This window comes from Pongo pygmaeus, chromosome 2 (assembly GCF_028885625.2).
Source record: "Pongo pygmaeus isolate AG05252 chromosome 2, NHGRI_mPonPyg2-v2.0_pri, whole genome shotgun sequence".
NCBI lineage: Eukaryota > Metazoa > Chordata > Mammalia > Primates > Hominidae > Pongo > Pongo pygmaeus.
The window spans coordinates 104,210,124-104,231,120 of record NC_085930.1 but is presented as its reverse complement, the minus strand read 5'-3'; the positions used below and the strand labels follow the sequence as shown (position 1 = coordinate 104,231,120).

General features: G+C 47.6%; 2 protein-coding genes across 2 annotated transcripts in view; one reads left to right on the top strand and one right to left on the bottom strand.

Annotated features, from left to right (window-relative positions):
* The window catches only part of RHOA (ras homolog family member A), a 57,271-nt gene extending 40,267 nt beyond the window's left edge, over window positions 1–17,004 (bottom strand). Inside the window, exon 1 of the mRNA XM_054481760.2 lies at window positions 16,213–17,004. The gene's annotated coding sequence lies outside the window, so the exon portion shown is untranslated. The remainder of the gene's footprint in view (window positions 1–16,212) is intronic.
* Window positions 16,604–20,879, top strand: TCTA (T cell leukemia translocation altered). The gene is made up of 3 exons (XM_054481763.2): window positions 16,604–17,042; window positions 17,451–17,505; window positions 19,215–20,879. Exons 1-3 carry the CDS (start codon window positions 16,820–16,822, stop codon window positions 19,255–19,257), a joined length of 321 nt encoding a protein of 106 aa, XP_054337738.1. The 5' UTR covers window positions 16,604–16,819; the 3' UTR covers window positions 19,258–20,879.
* Window positions 20,880–20,997: the final 118 nt, after the last annotated feature.

The following is a 20,997-nucleotide window of genomic DNA, read 5'->3' as shown; positions in this document are numbered from 1 at the left end:
AAAAAAGTAAGATTTAAACCACGGCTGAGATTTTGCCAGGTAAGATAAAATGAGAGACAGAACAGGGAGTGAAGAATACATAAAAGGGGGTAATTACAGTGATAAATTAAAGGTGAAGAGCAGTGAAAGGGTAGGCAGTAGGATCAATAGATTTTAAGCCCCAGTGGGGGCTTAAAGAATTCTGCTGGCAGGGTGCGGTGGCTCACGCCCATAATCCCAGCACTTTGGGAGGCCAAGGCGGGTGGATCACGAGGTCAGGAGATTGAGACCATCCTGGCTAAAACACCGTGAAACCCCGTCTCTACTTAAAAAAAAAAAAAAAAAAAAAAAAAAAGAAATACAAAAAATTAGCTGGGCACGGTGGCGGGCACCTGTAGTCCTAGCTACTCTGGAGGCTGAGGCAGGAGAATGGCGTGAACCTGGGAGGCGGAGCTTGTAGTGAGCCGAGATCGCGCCACTGCACTCCAGCCTGAGCGACAGAGCAAAACTCCGTCTTAAAAAAAAAAAAAAGAATTTTGCTGTCTGAGTATTACAGTATTATTACAGGGCTTTAATACTGGTGGCTCACGCCTGTAATTCCAGTTATTTGGGAGACTGAGGCAGGAGAATTGCTGCCTCGGGAGGCGGAGGTTACAGTTAGCTGAGACTGGGCCACTGCAATCCAGCCTGCGTGACAGAGCAAGACTCCGTCTCAAAAAAAAAAAAAAAAAAAAGGCTGGACACGGTGGCTCACGCCTGTAATCCCAGCACTCTGGGAGGCCGAGGCAGGCGGATCACGAGGTCAGGAGATCGAGACCATCCTGGCTGACACGGTGAAACCCCGTCCCTACTAAAAAATACAAAAACTTAGCTGGGCGTGGCGGCGGGCACCTGTAGTCCCAGCTACTAGGGAGGCTGAGACAGGAGAATGACGTGAACCTGGGAGGCGGAGCTTGCAGTGAGCCAAGATCGCACCACTGCACTGCAGCCTGGGTGACAGAGCGAGACTCCGTCTCAAAAAAAAAAGTGTGTTAACAAATGATCTCTGAGACAAGATTATTAAATGAAAAAGGTGAGGTGCCAAATATGTCATATGCTATCATACTATAGTGTAATGGCGGGATATATAGATATGCAAAACAGGGCTTGACAGAGGTGCACAATATTCACCAGTAGACACTGGTATATGTATAGACTGTCTCTAGAATAATACATAGGACTTTTTTTTTTTTTTTTTTTCCAGAAAGGGTCTCGCTTTGTCACTCAGGCTGCAGTGCTGGAGTGCAGTGGAGTGATCATGACTCAATGCGGCCTAGAACTCCTGGGCTCACCTCAGCTGCCCCAAGTGCTGGGATTACATGCACTGGTCTACAAGAAACACAACAGGTACCTCTAGGGGCCATATATTCTTTTGCACTGTTTGAATTTACCAAATAAAACTATTATGTTTTCGAACAAGATAAATTTTTAAATGTATGGACTTTGAAAGATTTATATAGTAGATTACATCAAGGGGGTAAGAAATAAAGCAATACATATGCAAAAATCCATCTTGGAATCTGAACTCAAGAAACTACAGAAGCGGCAGGGCACGGTGGCTCACGCCTGTAATCCCAGCACATTGAGAGGCCGAGACGGGCAAATCAGGAGTTCGAGACCAGACTGACCAACATGGTGAAACCCGTCTCTACTAAAAATGCAAAAAAATTAGCTGGGCATGGTGGCACGTGCTTGTAATCCCAGCTACTCGGGAGGCTGAGGCAGGAGAATCGCTTGAACCCGGGAGGCAGAGCTTGCAGTGAGCCGAGACCGCGCCACTGCACTCCAGCCTGGGTGACAGAGCAAGACTCCATCTCAAAAAAAAAAACAAATGAAACTACAGAAGCATACTGACCCCCCTCTCCCCCAACATCTTCCCTAGTCTAACCAAAACTGCCCACCCCCCGACCACCTCCGGTTTCTGTAAGGAGATAAAACAAGATTATCTGTGTTCAGGCCAAGGGTTGATTCCCACTACTCATAACATTTCCCCTAAACCTCATTTTAAAGGCCAAGAGTTACACCCTAACCACCAGAGGCCTCAGTGGCTTCCTGGCTACTCCACTATAAATTCCTCTTCATCCCTGAACTCCTACAGCACTTCGTCTTTCAGTGCTGTTTCATGCCTATGTGAGCTTGAATCACTTAATACTTTGTTCTGGTACAGAGAAGGCTGTATCAGGACTTGGTGCCATGCGTCTGTAATCCTAGCTACTCAGGAGGCTGAGGTAGCTGGATCCCTTGAGCCCAGGAGTTCAAGGCTGCAGTGAGCTATGATCATGCCACTGCACTCCAGCCTGGGTGACAGAGCAAGACTGTAGCCAAAAAGGTGAGGTGGGGGGATGGTATATAAAAGAGTTAATTTCCGGCCGGGCACGGTGGCTCAGGCCTGTAATTCCAGCACTTTGGGAGGCCGAGGCGGGCGGATCACGAGGTCAGGAGATCAAGACCATCCTGGCTAACACGGTGAAACCCCGTCTCTACTAAAAATACAAAAAAATTAGCCAGGCATAGTGGCGGGTGCCTGTAGTCCCAGCTATTCGGGAGGCTGAGGCAGGAGAATGGTGTGAACCCGGGAGGCAGAGCTTGCAGTGAGCTGAGATTGCACCACTGCACTCCAGCCTGGGCGACAGACTCCATCTCAAAAAAAAAAAGTTATTTTCCTACCTTTTAGAAAGGAAACTTTCAAAAGCCCAAATTACTAATATTAGACACTAGGGCCTTCAAATTTACTTCCTCTAAGTTACTACCCTTCTTTTCTGAATTGGCCTTAGGAAGTTACTTCTTTCCAAACAAGACCTACAAGTAACAACGCATAGTATGTAAAACTCCTGACCAGGTGCGGTGGCTCACACCTGCAATCCCAGCACTTTGGGAGGCAGGAGGACTGCTTGAAGCCAAGAGTTGGAGACCAGTCTGGGCAATACAGTGAGACCTCATCTCTTAAAAAAATATGAAAACGGACAGGCAAGGTAGCTTATGCCTATAATCCCAGCACTTTGGGAGGCCATGGCGGATGGATCACTTGAGCCCAAGAGTTTGACACCAGCCTGGGCAACATGGCGAAACCCTGTCTCTATAATATACACAAAAATTAGCCAACCAAGCATGGCGGCTTGTGCCTGTAGTCCCACCTACTGGGGATGCTGAGGTGGAATAATCACCTGAGCCCAGGAAGTCAAGGCTTCAGTGAGCTGTGATCGCACCACTGCACTCCAACCCGGGTGTCAGGGTGAGATCCCGTCTCAAAAACCAAATAAATAGCTGAGTGCAGTACTGTATGCCTGTAGTCCCAACCACGTAGGAGGCTGAAGGGGGAGAATCACTTGAGCCCAAGAGTTGGAGGCTAACGTGAGCTATGATGGTGCCACTGCACTCCAGGCTGAGTGACAGAGCAAGACCCTGACACTAAAAAAAATTCTTACAACCCAAATTAGCTGAATAATTTTGATAGCCTGTTTATGAACTACACATTTTACAATACTTATTTTCTTACATTCATAGCAAATCTCCCTCTTTGCACAATTTTCAGCTTACTTTTGGCATATAATAAACCACAAAAGACGTTTTGAGGTGGTGCTAGGTTATAATGAATGCATTATAAACACATTTATCAGCCAATCACTATATGCCAACACAAAACAGTTCTCCAGCCAAGAAACAGAAGTAGAAAAAACTCAACTGAATAACTATGCTGCTTCTACCAGATCAAGATCTTTACAATATTTGGAAGGATAATGAATACATTTCCATGGAGATAAAATAATCATGGCCTTAAAAATGACTAATTCGGCTGAGCACGGTGCCTCATGCCTGTAATCCCAGCACTTCGAGAGGCTGAGGCGGGCAGATCACCTGAGCTCAGGAGTTTGGGACAAGCCTGACCAACAAGGAGTAACCCCGTCTCTACTAAAAATAGAAAATTAGCTGGGCGTGGTGGTGCATGCCTGTAATCCCAGCTACTCCAGAGGCTGAGGCAGGAGAATTGCTTGAACCCGGGAGGCAGAGGTTGTGGTGACCCGAAATCGTGCCATTGACTCCAGCCTGGGCAACAAAAGCGAAACTCCATCTCAAAAAAAAAAAAAAAAAGACAAATTCATCATACTTAAAATAATTATAATTTTACCTCATAATTCTCCAAAGAGCTCATTCTGCAAAAGAAAGAGTGATGATTACAGCAGGCTTTCTTCCATTTCTCAACTATCCAAGAAATAGAATCTACACAGCATAGCTCTGGACATGACTTAATTTTCACATTTTTACTGCATTTGTTACTTTAATTTTTTTTTTTTTTGAGACAGGGTCTCGCTGTATTGCCCAGGCTGGAGTGCAGTGGCGCAATCTCAGCTCACTGCAACCTCCGCCTCACGAATTCAAACAATTCTCCTGCCTCAGCCTCCCGAGTAGCTGAAACTACAGGCCCACGCCACCACACCCAGATGATTTTTTTATTTTTTATAGAAACAGAGTCTCACCATGTTGGCCAAGCTGGCCTCGAACTCTAGCCTCAAGTGATCTGCCCGCCTCGGCCTCCCAAAGTGCTGGGATTACAGGTGTGAGCCACCATGCCCAGCCCATCTTCTATGTTCTTAAGCACAGGCTACACCACCTTCTCACCCAAGCATGCCTTCTTTTTTTTTTTTTTGGAGACAGAGTCTCACTTTATTGCCCAGGCTGGAGTGCAGTGGCATGATCTCGGCTCACTGCAACCTCCAGCTCCTGGGTTCAAGTGATTCTCTTGCCTCAGACTCCAAGTAGCTGGGATTACAGGCACGTGCCACCATGCCCAGCTTATTTTTTGTATTTTCAGTAGAGGCGGGGTTTCACCATGTTAGCCAGGATGGTCTTGATCTCCTGACCTCGTGATCTGCCTGCCTCGGCCTCCTAAAGTCCTGGGATTACAGGCGTGAGCCACTGCACCCAGCCCCAAGCATGCATTTTTCTAAACTGCTGTGAACTGTGCTACTGGCCAGTCAGACTTACAGAGTTGTCTAAAATAAGAGCACATAATTTTCCTCCAAAGTTTCTACTTGCCAAACTCCATTAATGTAAGAAATATATCCATCTTATTCACCCTTTTCGGACAAGCACAGGCACAAGCACCTAGCTGGGTGCTCAAATAAATTGTTGAAAAAAACAAATTTCTAGAAGCAAAAAAACATTATATAACCAATTTGTGGCACAGAGATTTTAAAAAGACAATGGTTTCACAATCAGTTGCACACCACAGTCGGATCAGCTGCGCACCATAGCAGTGAAGCTACCAGTTAGGATACTTTTAGTAAGTCGAGAATTCGGCCAGGCACAGTGGCTCATGCCTGTAATCCTAGTACTTTGGGAGGCCGAGGCAGGTGGATCACTTGAGGCCAGGAGTTAAAGACCAGCCTGGCCAACATGGCGATAACCCCATTTCTACTAAAAATACAAAACTTAGCAGAGCATGGCAGCTGATGCCTGTAATCCCAGCTACATGGGATACTGAGGTGGGAAAATCGGTTAAATTCAGGAGGCAGAGGTTGCAGTGAGCCAAGATGCCACCACTATACTCCAGCCTGGGCAACAGAGTGAGACTCTGCATCAAAAGAAAAATAAAAAAAAAAAAAACCCAAAACTGTTTCAGTGCAATTGGTAGAAACCTGTCCTATCAACCCCAACTTCACCCACAACTAATACTGCATAGCACAGAGGAAACACCATTAAACTTTTGGGAAACAGGGCCGGGTGCCATGGCTCATGCCTGTAATCCCAGCACTTCGGGAGGCCGAGGTGGGCGGATTGCCTGAGGTCAGAAGTTCGAGACCATCCTGGCCAACACGGCGAAAACCCATCTCTACTAAAAATACAAAAAAAGTTTGCCAGCCGTGGTGGCACATGCCTGTAATCCCAGCTATTGGGGAGGCTGATGCAGGAGAGTGGCTTAAGCCTGGGAGGCAGAGGTTGCAGTGAGTGGAGATCGGGCCACTGCACTCCAGCCTGGGTGACAAGAATGAAACTCCGTCTCAAAAAAAAAAAAAAAATTGGGGAAATGAAGCTGAAAACATAGAGCTGTTTATTTTGTTTACTGACTGCATGGGAAATTCCTGATGAAAGGGCCAAACTACCATCCATCCATCTGTCCATAATGAACTTGAGCCTGGTATAGGTTAAGTACTGCTTATCCAAAATGCTGGGGCCCAGAAGTGTTTCAGATTTCAGAATTTCTTCAGATTTTGGAAGATCTACATTATACTTACTGGTTCAGTATCCCAAATCCAAAAATTCAAAGTCTGAAAGGCACCACTAGGCATTTCCTTTGAATGTTATGCCAGCGCCCAAAAAGGATCTTGAAGCATTTCAGATGCTCAACCTGTACTGCCATTATTTGGCCATCCTGATCAAGTGGCTGCCAAGCTCTTAGTTCAAGAGCTTTCCTTTCTGTAGCAGTAAGGGCACTTGGAGATCAAGAGCAGCAGGCATAAGGCACATGGTGGTAAGCAATGAAGAAAACCTTCAATTTACTGCCAAGTGAAAATCACTTCAAACTCAAGTTCTTTGGGGAAAGACGGGCAAGGAACAATCCCTGAGGTAACATACCTTCAAGTTTCCTAAATAAGAGCATGAAATCATTTATTTCAGAATGTAAATATTATAAGGTTAACCTTCAATGGATGCACAGAATCAGGATTTGACTTAGTTTGGCCTAATTCCAAACTTACATTGCCTCTAAGACAATGCGTATCTAGTAAAACTGACAGAAAAAAATGAACCATTAGGTACCTCCCAGTGAGCTAAGAATTTATATATGCTTATAGTAAACCTTATTGCAGGATTTTACTTTTACCAAGTATATATATTTCTTAAAATAAAAAACTAGGCCGGGTGCAGTGGTTCACACCTATAATCCCACCACTTTGCGAGGCCAGAGCTCAGGAGTTAGAGACCAGCCTGGACAACATGGCAAAACATCATCTCTATAAAAAATAAATTAATTAATCGGGTATGGTGGTGCTTGCTTGTAGTCCCAGATGCTCGTGAGGCTGAGGCAGGAGCATTACTTTGGCACAAGAGTTAGAGGCTGCAATGAGCCATGATAGCACCACTGCACTTCAGCCTGGGAAACAGATCAAGACTGTCTCAAAAACAAACCAAAACTTGTCATATTCTAGGAAGCCAAGCAAATAAAACGAATGAACAAAAAAACTAGTCTAAAAAACTTTAGGCCAGGCGCAGCTGCTCACACCTGTAATTCCAGCACTTTGGGAGGCCGAGGCAGGAGGATCACAAGGTCAGGCCTTCGAAACCAGCCTGGCCAACATGGCGAAACCCCTCATCCACTAAAAACACAAAAAATTAGCTGGGCATGGTGGCGGGTGCCTGTAGTTCCAGCTACTCGGGAAGTTGAAGCAGAAGAATTGCTTGAACCCGAGAGGCGGAGGTTGCAGTGAGCTGAGATCCGCGCCACTACACTGCAGCCTGGGCAACAGAGCAAGATTCCATCTCAAAAAAAAAAAAAAAAAAAAAACCGCCAGGCACGGTGGCTCACGCCTGTAATCTCAACACTTTGGGAGGCAGAGGCAGGCGGATCACAAGATCAGATCGAGACCATCCTGGCTAACATAGTGAAACCCCATCTCTACTAAAAATACAAAAAGTTAGCTGCGTGTGGTGGCACGCACCTGTAGTCCCAGCTACTCAGGAGGCTGAGGCAGGGGAATCAACCTGGGAGGCAGAGGATGCAGTGAGCCAAGATTGCGCCACTGCGCTCCTAGATGACAGAATAAGACTCCGTCTCAAAAAAAATAAATAAAAATTTAAAGAGGAAATGCTCTTTAACTCGACTGAGTGGCAATTACTTGGGTATACACATTCATCAAAATTTATCAAACTGGCGGTTTGTGGTGGCTCATGCCTATAATCCCACGGTTCTGTGAGGTTGAGATGAGAGGATCACTTAAGGCCAGGAGTTCAAGACCAGCCTGAGCACATAGTGAGACCCCTCTCTCTACAAAAAAAAAAATTAAAAAATAAAAACGTAGCCAGGCGTGGTGGTGCACACCTGCAGTCCCAGCTACTCGGGAGGCTAAAGTGGAGAATTCTTGGGCCTAGGAGGTCGAGAATGTAGTAAGCCATGATTCCGACACTGCACTTCAGCTGGGTGACAGAACAAGACCCTATGTTTAAAAAAAATAAGAACAAAAAGATTATCAAACTATCATTTAAAAGTATGTGCATTTTATTGTATGCAAATTATACCTCCACGAAGGTAATTAAGACAAACCTCAGGTGATTCCAACTTGGGGAACGGGATTCCAAGTTTGGGAACAGTCGAGTCTAGGAACCACTGTTCTTAAGTACCAGGAACCAAGTAGTAAGCCCTGTTTTATTCAAAGAAATCTTAGGGTGCTACTCCCGCTACCCTCCCACCACCCCCAAAAAAAGATACTACAAACTAACCTGAATAGTGAAAGTTGAAGATAGCTGGACTCAGTGGCTCATGCCCATACTTGCAGCACTTTGGGAGTCTGAGGTGGGAGGACTGTTTGAGCCCAGGAGTCTGAGACCAACCTGGGCAAGACAGCGAGACTCCATCTCTACAAAATGTAAAAATATTAGCTGGGCGCAGCGGCACACACACCTGTAGTCCCAGCTACTAGGGAGGACAAGGCGGAAGGATACCTTGACACCAAAAGTTGGAGGCCACCATGACCTATGACTGTGCCACTGCACTCCAGCCTAGATGACAAAACAAGACCTTATCTCTCAAAAAAAAAAAAAAAAGGCCAGGCGCGGTGGCTCACACTCGTAATCCCAGTACTTTGGGAAGCCAAGGCAGGTGGATCACAAGGTCAGGAGTTCGAGACCAGCCTGGCCAACAAAGTGAAACCCCATCTCTAGTAAAACACACACACACACACAGATTAGCCGGGCATGGTGGCGCGCACCTGTAGTCCCAAGCTACTTGGGAGGCTGAGGCAGGAGAATCGCTTGCACCCTGGTAGGCAGAGATTGCAGTGAGCCGAGATTGTGCCACTACACTCCAGCTTGGACAACAGAGCAAGATTCCGCCTCAAAAAAAAAAAAAAGCCAGAAGGCCAGGCACGGTGGCTCACGGCTGTAATCCTAGCACTTTGGGAGGCCAAGGCAGGCGGATTGCCTGAATTGCCTGAGCTCAGGAGATGGAGACCAGCCTGGGCAACATGGTAAAACCCCGTCTCTACTAAAATACAAAAAAAAACTAGCCAGGCATGGCAGCATGCACCTGTAGTCCCAATTTACCTGGGAGGCTCAGGCAGGAGAATCGCATGAACCCGGGAGGCAGAGTCTGCAGTGAGCCGAGATCACACCACTGCACTCCAGCTTGGGCGACAGAGCGAGACTCTGTCTCCAAAAATAAAAATAAAAAAAGTAGGCCAGGTGCGGTGGCTCACACCTGTAATCCCAACACTTTGGGAGGCGGAGGCAGGCAGATCACCTGAGGTCAGGAGATCGAGACCATCCTGGCTAACACGGTAAAATCCTGTCTCTACTAAAAATACAAAAAAAAAAAAAAAAAAACTAGCTGGGCGTGGTGGCGGGCACCTGTAGTCCCAGCTACTCAGGAGGCTGAGGCAGGAGGACTGCTTGAACTCGGAGGGCGGAGGCTGCAGTGAGCCGAGATCGCGCCACTGCACTCCAGCCTGGGTGACAGAGCGAGATTCCATCTCAAAAAAAAAAATTAGCTGGGCGTGGTGATGTGCCTGAAACCCCAACTAATCGAGAGGCTGAGGCAGGAGAATCACTTGAACCCGGGAGGTGGAGGTTGCAGTGAGCTGGGATGGCGCCATTGCACTCCAGCCTGGGCAACAAGAGCAAAACTCCATCTCAAAAAATAAATAAATAAAATAAGTTAGTTGAAGGGCTACATGTCTGGCACTTGAGGTAAGTGCTTCTCTCTCACTGAAATCTCATGGCGCTCCCTTACCATTCCCTTTCTACAGAAGAAAAAAACTGAATTACAAAGGAGTCATATTACTGCCAAGGGTCTCAAGCCATCAAGTGTCAGAGCTAGTATTTAACTGTTTCTCTCCAGAATCCATGGTCTTAAATAAGATACTCTACTGCCTTCCTTTTCCTTCCTTCTTTTCTTTGTGTGTATGTTTGAGACGGAGTTTCGCTCTGTTGCCCGGGCTGGAGTGCAGCAATCTTGGCTCACTGCAACCTGCGCCTCTCAAGTTCGAGCGATTCTCCTGCTTCAGCCTCCCGAGTAGCTGGGATTACAGGTACCCACTAACACACTCTGCTAATTTTTGTATTTTTAGTAGAGATGGGGTTTCACCATGTTGGTCAGAGTGGTTTCAAACTCCTGACCTCAGGTGATCCACCCACCTCGGCCTCCCAAAGTGCTGGGATAACTGGCATGAGCCACCGTACGCAGCCTGCCTTCCTTTTCTGAACTTAAGATCTTCAAAAGATAAACAGAGCTTCATTATGAATAACTGGAAAAGTTAAACAAGAGATTTCATCCAGAAAAGAAATTTTCCACACACACACACAAAAAAACAGGTATTTCCAACAAAGCTGCCATATCACATAATAAAATTATCTTGTAGAAAAAAGCATTAACAAAGTGTTACAACATTAAATATCCATCTTAAATTTACTTCCTTAACCTCTCAAAGCCTATATCCCAAACAACAAAGTTACAAAAAAAAAAAAATCCCAGTAGTAGAGCATATAATCTCTAGGTCCATGGAAGAGACACTAGAGAATCACAACTCATCTACAACATACAGAGTAGGATACAATGGCCATAAGAATACAGTAAAATAAAAATGTACACATAACAAAAGTTAGAATGCTCAACCATATACTTGAAGTCAAAACAAGCAACTTTTTTAAATCACGGGACTGAATTCTTGTGCTTTAGAGCAGCTATAAGCTTCAGAAATTAAAAATCTTGGCCAGAGTAGCTCACGCCCGTAATCCCAGCAGGAAGCTGAGGTGGGTGGATTGCCTGAGGTCAGGAATTTGAGACCAGCCTGGCCGACATGGTAAAATTCTTGTCTCTACTAAAATACAAAATACAAAAATTAGCCGAGGGTGGTGGGCAGGTGGTGGATGGCACCTGTAATCGAGCTAGTGGGTAGGTTGAGGCACGAGAATCGCTTGACTCACACCTGTAATCCCAGCACTTTGGGAGGCTGAGGCAGGAGGACCACTTGAGCCCAGGAGCACAAGATCTGTCTGGGCAACATAGCAAGACCCCATCTCTAGTACAAAAAAAAAGAAGAAAAAAATAAAGCAAAAAAGTTTTAAAAACAAATCCTTGGTGGCTCATGCTTGTAATCCCAACACCTTGGGAGGCCGAGGTGGGCGCGCCACAGGGTCACGAGGTCAAGAGATCGAGGCCATCCTGGCCAACATGGTGAAACCTCATCTCTACTAAAAATACAAAAATTAGTCGGGCATGGTCACACACACACACCTGTAGTCCCAGCTACTCTAGAGACTGAGGCACGAGAATCGCTTGAACCTGGGAAACAGAGGTTGAAGTGAACAAAGATCACTCACTGCACTCCAGCCTGGGTGACAGTGAGAAGAGAAGAACCAATGACTTCAAATAAAATAGGCAGAAGTCATTAAGTCAAGGAAATTAATATTTTGAAATCCTTTCCCTTTTTCTTTTTTTTTTTTTTTTTTTTGAGTCTTGCCACCGTCTCCCGGGCTGGAGTGCAATGGCGCAATCTCAGCTCACAGCAACCTCCGCCTCCCAGGTTAAGGTGATTCTCCTATCTCAGCCCCCTGAATAGCCGGGATTATAGGCGCCTGCCGCCACGCCCAGCTAATGTTTTGTATTTTTAGTAGAGACAGGGTTTCACCATGTTGGCCAGGCTGGTCTCAAACTCCTGACCTCAAGTGGTCCACCTGCCTCGGCCTCCCAAAGTGCTGGGATTACAGGCATCAGCCACTGCTCCCAGCCAGGAATTCCTTTTTATATTTATCCAAATTATCATATTAGTTTACTATTTAGTCAGAATGGAATTAGATCTACTCCTACTCACAGTGATTCTACTTTTTTTTTTTTAATATCAGATCATGTCATTCCCTTTCTAAAGAATATCTAAATGACTTCTAATCTCAGAACAAATCCAAAGAATTTCCCATGTCCTAAAGGCCCTATATGATTTGGCCCCTGCCCACCTCTCTAACCTCTTTCTACCTCCAACTTTTCCTTTCACTCCACTTCAAACTTACTTCATTGGCTGTGTATGTTTCCTCTTTCCCTTCACTTAAATTTAAGATACTATCATAAATATGCTTAAATATGGCCAGACGTAGTGGCTCTCACCTGCAATCTCAACACTTTCAGAGGCCAAGGGGGGCAGATCACCTGAGGTCAAGAGTTCGAGACCAGCCTGGCCAACATGGTGAAACCCCGTCTCTATTAAAAATACAAAAATTAGCTGAGCACAGTGGCGCATGACGGTAACCCCAACTACTCCAGAGGCTGAGGCACAAAATCACTTGAACTAGGAGGCAGCGGTTGCAGTGAGCCGAGATGGTGCTACTGCTCTCCGGCCTGGACGACAGAGTGAGACTCAGTCTCAAAAGAGAAAATATATATATACACACACATATATATACACATGTACGTATATACGTATACACGCGTATATATACACACACACATGCTTAAATATGCGTACTCATCCTCTTAAAAAAATGAAATCAAGCTAAGTTTGACATAAACTGCATACTGATTGCAATTTAGCAAGGGTATTTTATGTTTTTCATTATTATTAGCTATAAAAATGTGTTTGGAGGAAGCATCAATAAACTGAGACCAACACCCAGAACAAGCAGCTTCACTGCCTGATTTTCAGTCACATGACTACCGTAATTATGAACATACTGAGGCCTTCACTTAATACTACAGCTCCACAGATTAAAGATGAACAATTTTACAGTAATTACAAACTTCAAACTGTCTTGGAAATTTTAATCCCACAAATACTTAACAATGAGCATGTCCCCAAAGAGCCCCAAGTATAGCAAGGCATGTAACATTAACAAGTTCAAACTTTAGTTATATTAATGTGTAGTTACAAGCAAACAGTTCCATTGGACAGGTAAACAAAGGAATAAACTAAATGGTAGAGTCAGACAAAATACTTAAGATGCTTTTTTTTTTTTTTTTCTGAGACGGAGTCTCACTCTGTTGCCCAGGCTGGAGCACAGTGGCGCGATCTCAGCTCACTGCAAGCTCTGCCTCCCGGGTTCACGCCATTCTCCTGCCTCAGCCTCCAGAGCAGATGGGACTACAGGCGCCCGCCACCACGCCCGGCTAATTTTTTTTGTATTTTTAGTAGAAACGGGGTTTCACCGTGTTAGCCAGGATGGTCTCGATCTCCAGACCTCATGATCCACCTGCCTCGGCCTCCCAAAGTGCTGGGATTACAGGCGTGAGCCACTGCGCCCAGCCAGGATCCTTTTAAAACTACAAATATGGGTGGGCGTGGTGGCTCACCCCTGTAATCCCAGCACTTTGAGAGGCCAAGGCAGGCGGATCACCTGAGGTCAGGAGTTCAAGACCAGCCTGGCCAACACGGTGAAACCCTGTCTCTACTAAAAATACAAAAATTAGCCAGGAATGGTGGTGGGTGCCTGTAGTCCCAGCTACTCCAGGGGCTGAGGCAGGAGAATCGCTTGAACCCAGGAGGCAGACGTGCAGTGAGCTGAGATCGCACCACTGCACTCCAGCCTGGGCAACAGAGACTCCATTTCAAAAATAAAAATAAGTATAAAACTACAACTATATGGCCAATTTTAAAATCCAGTGACTATGAACTATTTATCATAATCACTAGTAACCACAATGCAATTAAACCCAAGGTGCTGTCTACAGAAGGCCAGCAGCTTCAAATTAGCTCTCTTAGAAGCTGAACTATCAGTCTTTCTTCTCAGAGTTAACATACATCTCTCAGCTCTCTAAGACACTTAAAAAGACGCAAACTAGCACCTTCTCCAGTCACTGCATGGACTCCACCCCATGGACAAGAAACACTTGAAGAGCTACCTGTTTTTACTCTCCTAATAACTTACACCCCCATATGACCAGAATAAACTTTTAAAAAGGAGTTAACTGACAAATGGAAAGAAATCAAGACGAAAATACTCCACCACCACCACATGCATGTGCACAGGGAATTGTTTACTTGATACATGCAGTACCCCAAATCAATAGTCAAAAGTGCCCACAGTTAACTAAAAATATCTTAGCCTGACCTAAATATCTTGTTTTTGAAGCAGTAAAGTGTAGGCCTTGCTCTAGAAGTTGGTCCCTTAAAAAAAAAAAATCCAAACACTTAAAGCCATGATTAGGCCAACCAGGGACCCTCGTACATTCATCTATCTCCCTCAATTGAAGGCAGGACCATCCAGTTAACAAGGGGAGAGTGCTGTGTAAGCTAATAAACTGAAATTTTTTGGCAAATGAACAGTTTCTCCCACACTATTCACCATCAACAAGGTTTAAAAGAAGAAACAATGGAATAAGCTGGAAGTCCTGAATTTTAGCTGACTCTGGAGGCCAACTGCTTGGGAGTAAATGGAGAATACCTTAACACAGCAGACAGTTCTGGTCTGCTCCCGACTAGATAAATAACCTTGGGAAATTTACTTAAGTCTCTGGGACTCACTTTGCTCATCTGCAAATGGGGTTGGACAACCAGTCCTGAAAGATTCCTCTTAGATCTAAAACTCAGAAACTATACAGTATTCCTAATCTCTTCTTCCCTCCAACACAGATTTTTATGAGAACAGAGAGGATAAATCTAGCACTAGACTTTAACTCAAACCAAGGTGCACCTTATATATTTAATGTCCCCCAAGAGCCATCAGTGCTCCACAAAAGTAGATGGAACCAATTAAGACAAGTTATCCAGAGATCCTTCAATAAGTCATTCTTTACAATTAAAAACTAGTTTTTCAGTCCAATGTCACTTGTGCCAAATGCTCAAAACAGTATCTCCGCCAATCTAGCCACATCTAAGGTGACAATCATCCACATGGTACACATTACACATCTGGGTGATACTAAGTGGTTGAAACATTCTCTCCACACACAACATTTTAAATTATGGAAGTTTTTTGGTTTTTCAATTTTTCTCCTTCAGAAAAGCAGAGTGAAATATAATCTACTTACCTGCAAGAAACGTTTAAGACTTTCTTCAAGACAAAAAGAACCAAACAAGTCAACAACAGAGGTAAAAATTTAAAATCAGAACTATTAAAAAACACAAGTGGAACCAACTCTGAGGTAAAAAGGATTCCAATTTTCCACCGTAAACTACTAAACAAAGTTTGTGAAGAAATCAACTTGGATGCAAATAGCGCTATTCAATGAAGACGACCGGTAACTGTAGATCCAATCAGTAACTAAGGTACAGATGTTTAGGTCATTCCTAATCAATACAGCAACTTCAACTAAGCAACATTGCATCTATTTTCATGCAACATTGCTTAAATCATTTATAGTTTTGTGTGTCTTTTTTTCCCCAACTGGAAAATACCCCTTTTCCACTCAATACAGATCCCAAAGCTTTCAGACGAGTTCGGGCGCGTTCGGGGTGGTATGGCCGTAGATCATACCCCCTAAGCGTTCAATACAATCTTTTACTTACTTACACAGTCTCCAACAAGTCCGCATTAAAAGAAAACCTACCCAAAGTGTAACTGGACTTTAATCAATATAAAACAGTGATTCTCGTTTCTCGTTAAACGTAAAAAGCAAAATGGAGTTGTAAAGAGTTTCTTTCCCATTTCAACTCCGACAGCCACGCGCGCTTTCAGCGGCCGGCTACACCGCGCGGTCGCGGTGCCCGGCCCAAAGCCCCCGCCCTGCCCGGCGCTGCCGGGAGAGGAAGCTTCGGGGACCGAGGGCGGGCAGGCGGGCAGCTTGGGCTCCACCAGGCCCGGCCGGGCGGGGGAAGGGGCACAGGAGGCTACGGGGCGCGCTTCCGGGGACTGCGCGGGCGGGGTCGCCGCTTGGGGCGCGGGGCCCGGGCTGGGAGTCAGGTCAAGGGTCAGGGGCCAGGGGCGGCTCGGCCAGGGGCGCCTCGGCCACGAGAAGCCGGTGGGGCGCGGCCGCGGCGGGGCGGCGGCCTGCCGGCCGGAAGAGTACCGGGCGGGCGGGCCTGGGGCCCCGCGGCGCCTGGAGAGAACCCTTCCGCTCACCTCAGGCAACGAATCCGAGTCCAGCCTCTTCGCGCCGGGGACGCCGGTCCGCGAGTCGCAAACTCGGAGACGAAGGCGGGTAGCTGAAGACCAGACCGTGGACTAACGAGAGAACCGACGGAGGACCGCGGGCGGCGGGAGGGGAGCGCGAGAGAGCGAGGGCGGGCGGTGGCGGGAGGGCGGGGAACGACGTGCGCGCCCCCGAGTGCCCAGCGGGCTCGAGCCGGCACAGGTCGCGGCCCCGCGCACGCGCGCGCACTCACAGCTCATCCACTATTGCTCAGGAGCCCGTCCACGCCCTAAAAGCAAAACCCTTAACCAATCATTGCAGCCGCGTGGGGCATCACGGGAATGCCGGGGCTATAAAAGACCTGGTTGCTATTTTGTACTCCCGGAGTCACTCATCCCTTAAGCAAGTAGGGTGGGGTTAGGTGCGCGTGCGCGGTTTTAATACTCCTCCCCGAACTGCCAACTCTTCACGCATGCGAAGTAGGCCCCGCCCTGCCTGGATTTACGCGTGCGCACTAACGGGCCTGGTCCCGGAAGACCACACGCGTGCGTGGTGGGGACTACGGTGACAGTGCCCCGGGTGGGGCGAGGGCCAGTCATGGCGGAGTCCTGGTCTGGGCAGGCCTTGCAGGCTCTGCCGGCCACGGTACTGGGCGCGCTGGGCGCGCTGGGCAGCGAGTTCTTGCGGGAGTGGGAGGCGCAGGACATGCGCGTGACCCTCTTCAAGCTGCTGCTGCTGTGGTTGGTGTTAAGTCTCCTGGGCATCCAGCTGGCGTGGGGTTTCTACGGGAATACAGTGACCGGGTTGTATCACCGTCCAGGTGAGGCTTCCTACGAACCTCCGTGGTCTGGCCGCCCCCGCCCCCACCCTCTCCTGACTGTACCATTGGGTTCCCCACTATCCTGCAAGAGGCTCATCAGAACTTAACATTGGTTCACGGCCTTACCACCCTGAACGCATCTGACCTCGGAAGCTAAGCCGGGTACTTGGATGGGAGAACTTAACGTTGTGCCCTGACTCATGCCACCATACCATTTTACGCCAGAATCCCCACCAGTCCACCCATCACATTGTATCTGTTCTCTCACCTGCCAATACCATTAGTCCTTTAGGACCCTCACCAGACTTCACCAAACAATACCAGTGGTCTGTAACCTGACCTGGGCTGATGCCTGCTCAGATTCCCACCCTAGCCTGCTGCAGCTCTGGATATGTTTTTTGCCTCCAGGTCTGGGTGGTCAGAATGGATCCACGCCTGATGGCTCCACGCATTTCCCTTCGTGGTGAGTAAATCTGTCCATATCGCAACCCCATGCTTGGCATTCCAAGGACACTCCTGTGCTGGTGACAGAGAGGGGAGTTCTCAGGCTATAAGCTCACCAGCTTAATGGCCTTTGCAGTAAGCTTCAAGTCTGCACGTAGAGCTGAGGCTTCAAGTTAGGATGACACCAAGGTCTGGACAGTCCATCAGCATGCTGTTCAGCAGCCTGTAGGATAGGTGGTGGTATTGTCATAATTTCAGAGAGATGAAATGACAGGTTTGTTGGATTCCACTCCGCACAACCCCCTCAGTTGGGAAGGCAGTAATCTCTGTCCTTAGCACATTGACCTCATCAGGGTCAGCCTCCTCTTCTGCAAAACATGCACTCACTAATCAGGGCATTCATTCAGATAATCTCTGGGCCCCTATCACGTGATAGGGGACACAAGAGGCCCAGAGAACAAAGACAACCCGGGCCCTGCTCATGGGGAGCCAGGGATTTATTAGGGGAGGGCAGCAGTGCACGGGGCAAGGGTGGTCAGGGAAGGCTTCTCCCAAGAAAGACACCTAAGCCGAGATCAAAGGCCACAGGGCGACAAAGTGTACCAAGCAAAGGGAATGGATTGAGCAAGGCTAAGAGGGAAGGATAAGGGTGACATATTAGAATAGGTAAGACTGTGATGCTGGAGCTTGAACGTGAGAGCTTGTTGGACCCTGGGAGCCATTGAAAGACTAACTCAGCAAGGCTGTGGTCTGATCTAATTTGCCTTTATAAATGCCTACTTCATGGCAAGTAGATAAAGGGGTCCAAGAGTTAGGGCTAGAGGTTAGAAAGGCTGCCACTGCCCAGGTTTCTGTCTTAGAGAAGAGGCCAGGCCCCATGGCTCATGCCTGTAATCCCAGCACTTTGGGAGGCTGAGATGGGCGGATCACTTGAGGTCAGGAGTTTGAGACTAGCCTGGCCAACATAGGGAAATCCCGTCTTTACTAAAAATAGAAAAAATTAGTTGGGCATGGTGGTGTACGCCTGTAATCCCAGCTACTCGGGAGGCTGAGGCATGAGAATCACTTGAACCCAAGAGGCAGAGGTTGCAGTGAGCCCAGATCACACCACTGCACTCCAGACTGGGCATCAGAGTGAGACTCTGTCTCAAAAAAAATAACAGGCCGGGCACGGTGGCTCACGCCTGTTCCTAGCACTTTGGGAGACTGAGGAGGGTAGATCGCCTGAGGCCAGGAGTTTGAGACCAGCCTGGCCAGCATGGCGAAACCCCGTCTCCACTAAAAATACAAAAATTAGCTGGGTGTGGTGGCGGACGCCTGTAATCCCAGCTACTTGGGAGGCTAAGGCAGGAAAATTGCTTGAACCCGGGAGGTGGAGGCTGCAGTGAGCTGAGATCTTGCCATTGCACCCCAACCTGGGCAACAAGAGTGAAACTCCGTCTCAAAAAAAGAAAAGTAATAACAATAATAATAAATAAATAAAATAAAAAAACTAGAGAAGGATGGCAATGCCGTACTAACATGGAGAACCAGGAAGAAGAATGAGTCTGCAGGGAGAAGGTGCTGGGCTCAGGGTGGGCTGTGGGAGATCAGCAGAGAGGTCTAGATTGTTATGTGACCTTACTGAGCCTAGCTCAGCCCCCAAGAAGGAGCCTGGGAGAGCCAATTTCAGCAACTGTTCTGCCCATGGAATAACCCGTCTCTCTTCTCTCTCTCCATCACTTTCAGGGAAATGGCAGCAAACGAACCTCTCAAAACCCACAGAGAATAAGGGAAGGCAGCAGAGGGTCTCCAAGGGCATCACTGGGTCTGCTGGCTTCTACACTGGGTTCTGCTACTCCCCAGACCTCAGGGACAACTGCGGGGGGTTCAGGGTTGGTAGCAGGGAGTACCCAGTGCCTGCAGGGCTGGGCCTCTTCTGCCTCTTAACCCTGCTCCCTCACCCAGGCACTGGGCAAGTGAAGAGTTTGCCTGTACTCTTATCTGGGTGCCTTAAGGAGAGAGATTGTGTTCTTCCTGTCTCAGGGGTGATAACTCAGGAAGCCTCTGGGTTGGGAAGACCATCAGTTCTTTTGTCTTAGGTTTCTTTTCCTGTCCCTCTTCCCATCCCCAAGATGTGACCCCATAAAAATTTTTCCTGAGTTGGCCAGGCATGGTGGCTCACGCCTGTAATCCCAACACTTTGGGAGGCTGAGGCAGGCAGATCACGAGGTCAGGAGTTTGAGACCAGCCTGACCAACATAGTGAAAACCCCATCTCTACTAAAAATACAAAAATTAGCCGGGTGTGGTGGCACGCACCAGTAATCCCAGCTACTCAGGAGGCTGAAGCAGGAGATTCGCTTGAACCTGGGAGGCAGAAGTTGCAGTGAGCCAAGATTGCACCGTTGTACTCCAGCCTGGGCGACAGAGCAAGATCCATCTCAAAAAAAAATTTTTTTTCCTGAGAGGAAGCCTGAGGTTGACCAGCTCTGGGGTTTGTAAGGCAGGTCTGTTTTCTCCTAGGCCCTGAGTTTTCTGAATCTCTGGTTTTGCTTTGTTGGCAAGGAGCCAGGGAATCTTGACCTGAGCCAGACTTTAAGCTCTATGGTTGGTTATTTAGCTGGCCATTCAGGTATAAGGCAGGGTGGTGTACCTGCTGGTACCATCCAGATGGAGGCACCAAACACCCACATACCTGGCCCAACCAGACTTCTCCCATGAGCCAGGCAAAGGAAATTGTCATCTGCCAACTGTCCTACTCATATTCCTCTCAGTCCTTCTTGGGGGTAAGCTGACTACCTGAAGGAGGACAGCTGAACCCCTGGGGTAGCCTCCTACCCACCACTGCTTAAGTGCCTATGGGAATGTGGGTCTGTACCTTGTCCCCTCATAGGATGGTACCAAGCATTTAGTGCACAGTGGCCCCATCATAGCCTGCAGCCTCATCATTTCCCATCTGGACCTGGTACAAATGCACGTCACAGGCTCAGCTCCTCCCCACTAGCATCTTCTCTGCCTTCAAGAGCCAGGCAGCCCTGCCATGTCATAATAGGCCAGGGGAGTTTCCAAAGATGTGGGTGGCAAATGCCCCTATAGAAACACCAGTACCTGAAAGCATGGTAGCCTTGGACCTGCCTCCTTCCCTCGGGGCCATACTTCTGTTTCTATCTGCTGGGCCACCAGCCACTTTAATGACCCCTGCCTACTTCCTCCCTGTTGGATGTCACACTTCCATCTGGCTGCCTTTGCCTAAGCCATCTTTGTGGTAGAGGGGCCCTGGAATTGCAGCTGTACTGAGGATGATGTTATTCACAGCCCCTGGCCCACCCACTAATACTACTGCACAGAGTCAGGATCTCACATTTCACCGCAGGCTCAACTGAGGATGTGGCTTATTAAACACGGAAGTGCATCGGTTGTTGTGGTTATTCAGACAGAACAAGGGTGTGCATGCACAGGGGCAGTGAGAGAGGGAACATCCTGGGAGCTGTTGCCCCTTGGGACCCAGATGCAACAACTTGCAGGGAGGG

Excerpts from the sequence above, each read along its gene's own strand:
- TCTA (XM_054481763.2), top strand. The coding sequence starts at position 16,820 with ATGGCGGAGTCCTGGTCTGGGCAGGCCTTGCAGGCTCTGCCGGCCACG. Across the intron at positions 17,043-17,450 it reads CGGGTTGTATCACCGTCCAG|GTCTGGGTGGTCAGAATGGA; the intron begins GTGAGGCTTCCT and ends TTTTGCCTCCAG. Across the intron at positions 17,506-19,214 it reads TCCACGCATTTCCCTTCGTG|GGAAATGGCAGCAAACGAAC; the intron begins GTGAGTAAATCT and ends CATCACTTTCAG.